Source organism: Sapajus apella, unplaced genomic scaffold (genome assembly GCF_009761245.1).
Source record: "Sapajus apella isolate SASKATOON/1434 unplaced genomic scaffold, GSC_monkey_1.0 scaffold2468, whole genome shotgun sequence".
Taxonomy (NCBI): Eukaryota; Metazoa; Chordata; class Mammalia; order Primates; family Cebidae; genus Sapajus; species Sapajus apella.
Window position 1 is genome coordinate 1 of NW_022439394.1, and position 9,696 is coordinate 9,696.

At 45.8% G+C, this 9,696-nt stretch overlaps 1 protein-coding gene across 1 annotated transcript; it reads right to left on the reverse strand.

Moving 5' to 3' along the window:
* Nucleotides 1-6: 6 nt before the first annotated feature.
* LOC116547241 (myosin light chain kinase, smooth muscle-like) lies at nt 7-8,754 on the reverse strand. The gene is made up of 3 exons (XM_032273251.1): nt 8,154-8,754; nt 7,385-7,591; nt 7-607 (listed from the first exon to the last, which is right to left on the reverse strand). The coding sequence occupies exons 1-3, from the start codon at nt 8,752-8,754 to the stop codon at nt 393-395; spliced, it is 1,023 nt and encodes a 340-aa protein (XP_032129142.1). The 3' UTR covers nt 7-392.
* Between the last annotated feature and the right edge of the window lie 942 nt (nt 8,755-9,696).

The following is a 9,696-nucleotide window of genomic DNA, read 5'->3' on the forward strand; positions in this document are numbered from 1 at the left end:
CCAGAACCACCTGCCACTAAATAAAAGCTGAGATCCCTCAAGCGACTTCTGGAGCAGTTCATTAGTTTATTAATTTATTTGTTCATTTATTGACTCAACAGATGTGAATTGAGGGCCATTATGAGTTTGACTCTATGAAAAGAAGTCCAACTGCTCAGGCACCTATGTGTCAGGCATCTCATTAACCACTTTATATAAATGATCTAATTTAATTTTACAACCACCACCCTGCAGATGGGTGGCATGATTCCCACGAGGCAGATGGAGAACTCAAGGCTCAGGCAGGAGTAGTAACTTGCTGAGCCAACTGGGAGCAGGATCCCAGTGCCCATGCTCTCTCTGTGTCCCATGCCTCCCTCTCATGCCACCAGGATGTCCAAGGCATAAATGGCTCAGAGAGATAAGTGAGAATTCAGGCAGGGCCAAAGGGCCCAGGGGACGGGAGCAGAGGGCTGGGGTAGGGGGCACTCACCATTTAGCAGCCAAGTGATCCGGGGCCCTGGGGTCCCCCGTACAGAGCACTGCAGCACAAAATCCTCGCCCTCAGTGACGGTGCAGTCCTTCAGGACACTGGAGAAGGAGGGGGCCACCTCCATCACAGCAAGCCCTGTGAGGAGGGAAAAGGACAGGCCAGCTCAGATCACAGCTTGCCTGCTCTGGTGATACCTTCAGTCACCCCAGCCTCCGAGGCATGCCTCACTGTCCTGGACACCTGGGTGTCTTTGGAAGCCTGGCTTTGTCTTATCTCTCTTCAAGCTTAGGAAGCAGGCAGCACCAGTGGTGAAGGGACCTGGAACCTGAAGCAGGGTCACTGGCAGGGGCTTTTCCACAGTCACAGAACATCCTAGCCCTGGGGGTGCTTAGGACCTGGGCGTGCATTCTCTCCTCTGTGACTCAGGTGTCTCCTATCTTGCCTTGGCTTTTGCCATCCGGGAGCCTCAGAGAGCTCCTTCTTCTCACCTGTTGGTCCTGCTTTACTTTCCAGTGTCTCGTCTCTTCTTTAATATGTCCCGTCAGTGATTACACAGTCTTGTGAATATCTTTTTACTTGTATAAGCCACAGGCTCACGGGTGAGGACATTTCCATTTTAAATTATTACAATGATATTTTTTTCCAATTCCAGAACTGAATCAAAGGACTCACATGAGTTCCAGTTTCCTAAGCACAGTTTGAGCCCCGTTCTAGGTCAAGGGCTCAGAGCTGCCGGGGACGTGGGAACAGGCACTAACAATGCCTTCCATGGCTTGAATGCACAGTCTAGTTGAGAACTGCTGAGCTGAGCTTTCCAAAAGCCTTCTACATCAGTGAATTAGGGGACATTTTCTAGTTTGGGGAGATTAAGAGAAATAGGGATAATCTCTTCTGTGACAAGCAGAACGTGCTGCAGATGTGTCAAGGTGGTTGAGAGCTAAGAAAAGGTAGAGCTGGATTTGGTTCTTAGAAGATATATCACTGGTGCTTTTCAAGAGAGCCTTTCAATACAGAGATGAGCGGAAATGCCATATTATACTGCAGGGGTTTATGGGCTAGAAAATTAGTAAGATTTGAGGGCCTACTATGTGCCACGTACTTTTCCAGATGGACGGTGACAATGCCCTGAGGTTGTTCTCTTGAGCTCATTTTACAGATGAGGTTACTAATTTCCCATAGCTGAACTCGATGGTGTAGCCAGGTTTTACAGCCAGTGCTGACTGTACAGCTGCACTTTCTCCTCCAGATCCCAGGGGAGAGGGTAGGTGATGGGAGGGCAGCGACAAGACAGAGTGATGGTGTACCTGGACAGGCCTGGCACTGAGGAAAGGTCAGACAGACCACCCGAAGCATGTGGGGAAGCACCCTCTCCACCCCTTCCCTTGGCTGGTGTTCAACTCCCTCATTAGAGAAATGCCTCCGGGAGTTACCAAAAGGATATAGGTTTTTATGCCAGGTCAATTTGAGGTAGAAATACACTCTTTTTTACAAGGCAAGTGAACTTGGATGAGTTATTTAACCTTACTAACGATCAGTGTTCTCATCTAGAAAATGGGTATGATTTTCTTGTAAGATTGTTGGGATAACTAAATGAAATAATTCAGGTAGAGCATTTAGCATAAAACCCAGCATAGCCCATCTTCCATGAGGGTTAGCTGCTATTATCAAGTAGAAGCCGTGCATAGAGACTCTTCTTGTGGCAAATACAGTCTAGGGATGAAAGAGAGGGAAGGGAACGATTTTCTTTCCTTTTTCAGCACAGGGACAACTAGCTCTCAGCACTTTGGGAGGCCAAGGCAGGAGGATCGGTTGAGCCAGAAGTTTGTAACCAGCCTGGGAAACACAGCAAGACCTCTGTCTCCACCAAAAAATTAAAATTAAAATGTTAGCCAGGCAGGTAGGCTGAGGCAGGAGGATTGCTTGAGCCCGAGAGTTTGAGGCTGTAGCAAGCTAGTAGAGCATGCTTGCAGGGAGAAAAAAGAGGTCTCTCAATAAATGAAGGAGAAAGACAGAAGAAGTGGTGGGAGAGTAAATCATTGTTAGCTCAGATCCTTGTGAAGATGAGAAGGGACAGAAAGAGAAGTCTTGAGAAGGGAAAGAGACAGGTATTCTGGAGTGCAGGAAAACAGAAAGAGAGAGGTCTATAGGAGGAGCTAAAAGATCACCCATCAGATGACCTGTTTCACAGTAAAGTCATCTGCCAACAATGAACTGGGATGTTTAGGAACGGGAGAAGTTTTAGAAAAGCTAGTGTCTTCATCAAGAAGACAGGATGTGGCACAGCAGAGTAAAGACCTCTGAAGGTCTCTTCTCCATAAAAGCAATAACAATAGTGGCAAAAAGAGTCAAAATCAATGGTTTCAGAATGCCAGAAATTAACCAAAGGCTCGCAACATTCTGAGGAGCATTCATTAAAAACAAACTTCCAGGTGTGGTGACTCATGTCTTTATTCTCAGCATTTTGGGAGGCTGAGGCAGGAGGATCACTTGAGCCAGAAGTTTGAAGCCAGCCTCGGAAACATAGCAAAACTCTTGTCTCCACCAAAAAATTAAAATTAAAATATTACCCAAGCAGGTAGGCTGAGGCAGGAGGATTGTTTGAGCCCAAGAGTTTGAGACTGTAGCAAGCTATGATTCTGCCACTGCACTCCAGTCTGGGTGACAGAGTGAGACTCTGTCTCTAAAAAGAAAAAACAATAAACAACAACCAAAAAACCCAAACAACAACACCCCTCCAACCCCCCAGCTGAATCTTGGTAAGAACAGCAAGCTTTGTGGCATTTTCACTCTTGTCCCCCCTTGCCCCAGCTCTGGGGTAGCTCTGAAACCAACAGTAACTTGTGAAAACCAGCCACTTAGCAAGGGGTGGGATGGGTTCCAAGCTCCTGAAAAACTCCACCCCTAAGAGAAAGGTCGCTATTTGCCCTGTCTGGCAGCTCCTTCAATAGCTCAATTTTCAGGGTTTTCTTTATTTAACCTGACTCAGAGTTTATCCTGTGTGAGTGGCCCCATCTCCAGGGTGTTTGTTAAAACAATCAGTAGCAATTGTTTAATATTAAAGCTCCTTGAGACAGCAGTATTATTCAGGGCTAACAAGAGTCTGACCAAAAAACTTAAAAGAAAAAACTGGGGAATGAGATGTTCAGGGCTTTAAAAAGCTCTGACAGATTCCTGAGAACTGAGAAGGCCACATGGATGTGCAGGGCTGTGAGCCTGCCCAGAGAGGATGTAAGAAGGGCCTCCTCTCTCACTTCTGGCTGACTTGGAGCTTCAGTGCAAGCAGAAAAGAAAGGCTAAAGCCGACTGGAGCACTGGTGTACATGACACACACACAGAGCTCCTTGGCAAAGGCTGGGAAAAGCATTAGTTCAAGGCATTTAAGGAACTCTTCATCCAACCAACTAGCTGATCACTAAACTAATTAAGCAGGGACTTCTGTGGCCACACATGACGAATGCTCCAGCCTTTACAGAACGGGAGAGGATTACTGTAAATCATGTCTGGTAAAGAACGTGTATCCAGAATATATAAATAACTCTTACAACTTGACAATAAAAAAGTGAGTGACCCAATTAAAAAATGGGTGAAGTATTTGAACAGGCATTTCTCCGAAGGAGATACAAATGTCCAATGAGTACATGCAATGACGCTCAAAATCACTAGTCACCAGAGAAATGCAAGTCAGAACGGCAGTCAGGCTGGGTGTGGTGGCTCATGGGATTACCCAGCACTTTAGGACGCCAAAGTGGGAGGACTGCTTGAGTGAGAAGTTTAAGACCAGCCTGGGCAACATAGTGAGACCTTGTATCTACAAAACTAAACAAGATTAGCTGGGTGCTGTGGCATGTGCCTGTGGTCCCAGCTATACAGGAGGCCTGAGCAACATAGTGAGACCCTGTTTAAAAAAAAAAAAATCATAGTCAGCTGATTGTGAATGGCTATAATTAAAAAACAGAAAACAGGCTGAGTGCAGTGGCTCATGCCTATAATCCCAGTGCTTTGGGAGACTGAAGTGGTAGGATCACTCAAGTCTAGGAGTTGAGAGTAGCCTAGGCAACATAGTGAGACCCCCATCTCTACAAAAAATAAAAGAAAAATTAGCCAAGTGTAGAGGCAAGCACCTGGAGTCCCACCTACTCAGGAGGGTGAGACAGGAGGATTGTTTGAGCCCAGGAATTCAAGGTTACAGTGAGTTCTTACCATGCCACTGCACTCTAACCCCACTGACAAAGCAAGACCTTGGTTTGTTTGTTTGTTTGTTTGTTTGTTTTTAAAGGCAAGCAAACAAGCAAACAAGAAAATAAGTATTGGTGAGAATGCGGAAAAATTGCAACACCTGTACATTGCCAGAAGAATGTAAAATAGTACAACCACAATGGAAAACAGCTTGTCAGTTCCTTAAAAGGTTAAATCTAATCTAGAATTACCTTATGACCCAACAATACATGTGGTCTAAATCTCAGAATTGAAAACAAGTATTGAAAACAACTTATACATAAATGTTCATAGCAACACTTTTCACCATAGCTAAAAAGTGGAAACAACCACATAGACCTCAACTGACGCATGGATAAACAAAACATGGTATATCCATATGATGCAATATGATTCAGCCACATGGATGAATGAAGTACTAACACCTGCTACAACATGGATGAGCCTTGAAAACATTAAGCTAACAGAAAGAGGCCAGACACGACAGGCCACGTATTGAATGATTCCACTTAACCTCAAATGTTCAGAAGAGGAAAACCCATAGAGACAAAAAGCAGATTAGCAGCCATCAGGGATTGTGGGGATGGGAAAACAAAGAGTGGTGGCTAATGAGTAGGATTTTTCGGGGAGGGGCAATGAAAATGTTCTGATATTAGATGATGGTGATGGCCACACAACTTTGTGAATATATTAAAAGCCACCAAATTGTACACTTTAAAAGGGTGCCTTTTATGTTATATAAATTATATCTCAATAAAGCTGTCACACAAAACACAACAAGATAGGGAATCAACCTGAGATGAATTACCCCATGATGTGAACAGGCTAAAAATAGTCTTCTACGAGACTTAGATAAATCCACAGCAGAGGAAGCCACAGGAGAATCTAGGCCTGCTGGTTACACCATTAACCTGTGGTGGACCCGACACCATATTTCTGTTCCCTGCACAGACAGAGACCTGGCCTGGATGATAAGCCTTGATCTAGACCTGTGAACTCTGCCTACCAGCTCTCCCACCTCCAAACATCATGGATAATATTTCTTGTAAAGGAATTCATAAGCATAGTAAAAACCCCAGTTAAACAGTGAATCAACAGTATACAGTGAAAAATAAGACCCCCCCATTCCTTCCTGTGGACCACCAGCTTCCCCTTCCTAGAGGCACTTGTGTGCCTTTCCAGAAATGATTTATGCACACGTAGGCATCTTTTCACATGTGTGTACACAGATCTTTTCTTTCTTTTATACGTGAGCCTGTACTTTGCTCCTGTCCCTTCCTAGTGCATCTTGAACATGTTTTAGCATCAGAGTCTACAGGATGCATGGCATTCTACTATGTGGATACATCATTATTTTTTTTCTTTTGTAATTGTGCATTACGAAAATTTTCAAACATACACAGAAGTAGACAAAGCAGTATAGTGAATTCCTATGTACCCATCTCTCAACTTTCATTTACATCAATATTATTTCACTGGTACTCCTGCCAGTGCTCCCCAAACATAAATCATTTCTAAGTCAAATGTAAGAAACCATATCATTTCACCAGTAAATAAGTCAGGATGTATCTCTAAAATAAATGAACATATAAAAAAAACATTAACAAGACCACCATCACATCTTAAAACACCACGAATTTCTTTGTATTAAATCTTGTCAGTGTCCAAATTTTCTCGATTTTCCCATAAAAACTTTTTAAAGATGATCTCAGTCAGGATTGGTACAAGATTATCAATAATTATTACAGTTGTTGATGTTACTTACATACCTTTTAATCTAAGTTTTCTACAGGTTCTCTCTCTTTCTCTCTCTCTCTCTTTTTTTTTTTTTTTTGCTTGCGATTTATATGTGGAAAAAAATGGGTGGAAATTATTTGTCCCCTAGTTTCCAGCAGACTGCAATTTGCTGACTCTCCTCTTGTGGTATTGGTTAATCAATTTCTCAAGGGTATGACATGGTCCTAGGGCCTACATATGCATTTAGAATAAAGGGGAAATTTTACAGAGATAGACAGGTACAAGAATATTTATCATAGGTTTGTTATAATAGTGAAAAATGGAAACAATTTAACTATTCAACAAATAAGTTCACCATACAATATTATATGGCTACTAAAAGTCACGCTTTCAAAAAATTGTACAGAAAGATATTAATGTCACATGAGCAACTTAGGACAGAAAGCAGCATACAAATAGCACAATGGTAAGTTTGTATAAAAAACATTAAAATATAATTTTTTCTGAGTCATAAGATTATATATTGTTTAAATTTCCCACAATGAACATGCATTACTTTTATAAACAGACAATACAATAAACATAAAAGATGTGGGATCCCACACCATCTCAGATTACCCTAAACCTGTATATTTAATGAACACTCGGTTCTCTGTGGTTACAAACCTGAGTAATGGCACTGTTCAAACAGCTGAGGGGCCTAAGAAAGGTAGCTCTGAAGTGGGCTGGGAGTGGGGCCTGGCATGTTTACTTTGAGGTGATTCTGATGTGAACTCCTGATTATGAATCACTGGCCTGGAGCAACATATGTGGCCTTGGCATGTGGTTGGGGGTAACCTTTCTGTCGGGTTGTGCACCAAGGCTGGGGGCTGTAGGAGATGAACCATCTGCAGTAGGTGAAGCACCCCATGAATGGCCGTCCCACAGAGAATGCAGGGTGACCCAGAGAAGTGTACTCACTTTCCACTTGGAGGGTCCAGCTACAGGACACCTGGCCTTGGGTGTTGGAAGCAGTGCAGCTGTATGTCCCACTGTCCCTGGTCCGGACTCTCAGCAGGCAGAGGTAATGGGAGCCAGCATCTTCGTAAACCTCAATGGTGCCTCCCTGTCTCCTCACAGGGGCACCTTCCAGGAACCAGGCCACTTCAGGCTTTGGGATCCCTGAAACTAAGGGCCAGGTGAAGAACATGAGCCCCGCACTCCCTGGAGAGCACCCCATGCTTGTGAGGTAGGTGGGGAAGGCATGGCCTGGAGGAAAGGACTTGGTTCCATGTGGAGCTGCCCTCCCACCTCTGTCTGCTTCCTCACTCTCAACCACACTCTACGAGATGAAATCACCTGAGACAGAGTCAGGGCCTTGGGGAGGAGGAATACAGGGTGATGGGCCAGGTCTCCAGGTCGGCCAGGCAAGGGGAAGAAAGTGGAAGAGACTGTGAGGTTTGTTTTTTGATGCTGGCGATGATGAGGGTGTTTCTTCTAGGGTGGTAAGAACTAGGGCCCAGGGCCAGTACTCTTATCCAGTAGCAAACAATAGGCTGCCGTTAGGGGTCTCTCCAGAATAAAGGGACATTTCTACAGTGAGTCCAAGGCCCCTGTAAGGTGGTTTTCTAGGTGAGCTAGTCCAAGAACATGAGTGGATATAGGAGGTGCAGACCAGCTGGGTGCTGAAGGGAGTGGCCACCAAGGGGCTACATTCTGGCAACTGGTGACCCTAATTAGCTCTACTCACCTTCACACCTGAACTTGACAGTTTGATTTTCCCTGACCTCCTGGCTTTGGGGCTTGCTCTCAAATTTGGGGAATGCTGCATCCCTCTGGCCCTCCAGCGGGATTCTCCTGGTAGCAACTTTGCTCGCAACGTCTTGGCTTCCCAGGCCAGGCTGCCTGGTGGAGAAGGTGGCTGGATGGGGAGCAGCTGGCCTCTTCCTTTCTTCTCCAGAAGGTGATAGGGCCCCCAGGACTGGTGTTCTTGGTTCCGGCTGAACGCTTGCGGCCTGCAGGGTGATGGAGCTGGAAGTCTTCTGGAGGTCTGGGGTTTGCGGGGCTATTCTGGGCGAGTCCCTGTATGACTCCAGCTTGGACTCCCTCAGGGGCTTAGGCTGGTGTTTTGGGGCCCAGGCTGGGGAGCCACCTCTCTGGGGACTGGAGCAGTTCTTGCTCTTGGTTGCAGCCTCCAGACTGTCCAGTTTCGACGCCTTTGAGATTGTACTGGTCACCTCCCTCCTGATGTCTGAATCGGTGGCTTTCGTTTCTCTCCCAAGTGATCTGTGTGTGGTGGAGAGGGTGAGGAGAGGGGAGAATAGAATGATCATCTGGTTATTCACAAACATGACTCATCACAAGCACGGGTTCCAGGGATCACAAAAGCTCCCAAGTTAAGAGCAAGTAAGAGCATCTTTCTCTGCAGTTTGCCCAGTTCCCCAAGCCAGAGCACAAGCAGTCGTTCCCAACATATCCCTGTCCTGCAGCCCTGCCCAGAGCCCTGCTTTCCCTACACTTCTCTTCTCCACTGGTGCCTCCCTAGTTCAAACCCCACCACCGGTGTCCCATGTCCACTCTGCCCTCTCTAATCTATTTTCTATACAGCAACCATAGTTGATTTTTGAAAACATAAATCATGTCATTTCAAGCCCAAGGATTTTCCAACAGTTTTTCCACTACATTAAGAATGAAAGTGAGCCCCACGAGATGGCCCACAGAAATGGCAGCTCTGGCTGCTCCTGACTCGTACAATACCCTGTCCCACCACCCACTAGGCTGCGGCCACACTGGCGTCCTTCTGGGTCCCATGGGCCTGCCTCTTGGTTCACAGCTTGTATACGCTATCCCTGCTGTTTGGCGCACACTCTCTGAGCTTAGCCTCACCAGCTAACATTCCTCTGCACAGGTCTGAGCTCAAATGCCAAGTTCCTCAAATGGCTTCCCTGCTCCTCTATTCTCATCAGCGCCCTCCTGGAACAGACGTTTTCCAGTTGGTAACGTGCATTTGTGTGGCTCTGTCTAAGCCCTCCTCTACACCAGGGAGTCTGCCCCCCGCCCCCCCTGCACACCCAGCATATAGCACACAGGAAGAGGTTCCTGCTGGGTCTGGGCTGGATGGGTGAACAGATTCTGCCCTGGAATGAGGAAGGCAGCCTTGTTAGAGCAGTCAGGACACTAACCAGGGAAGAGACTGCGTAGATGCTGAGAAAGGCGGTGACACTGAGTTTTCCAGTCTCAATACCCGTGTGTCATATTACAATAGGAGAACAAGACAAAACACCCAGAATTAA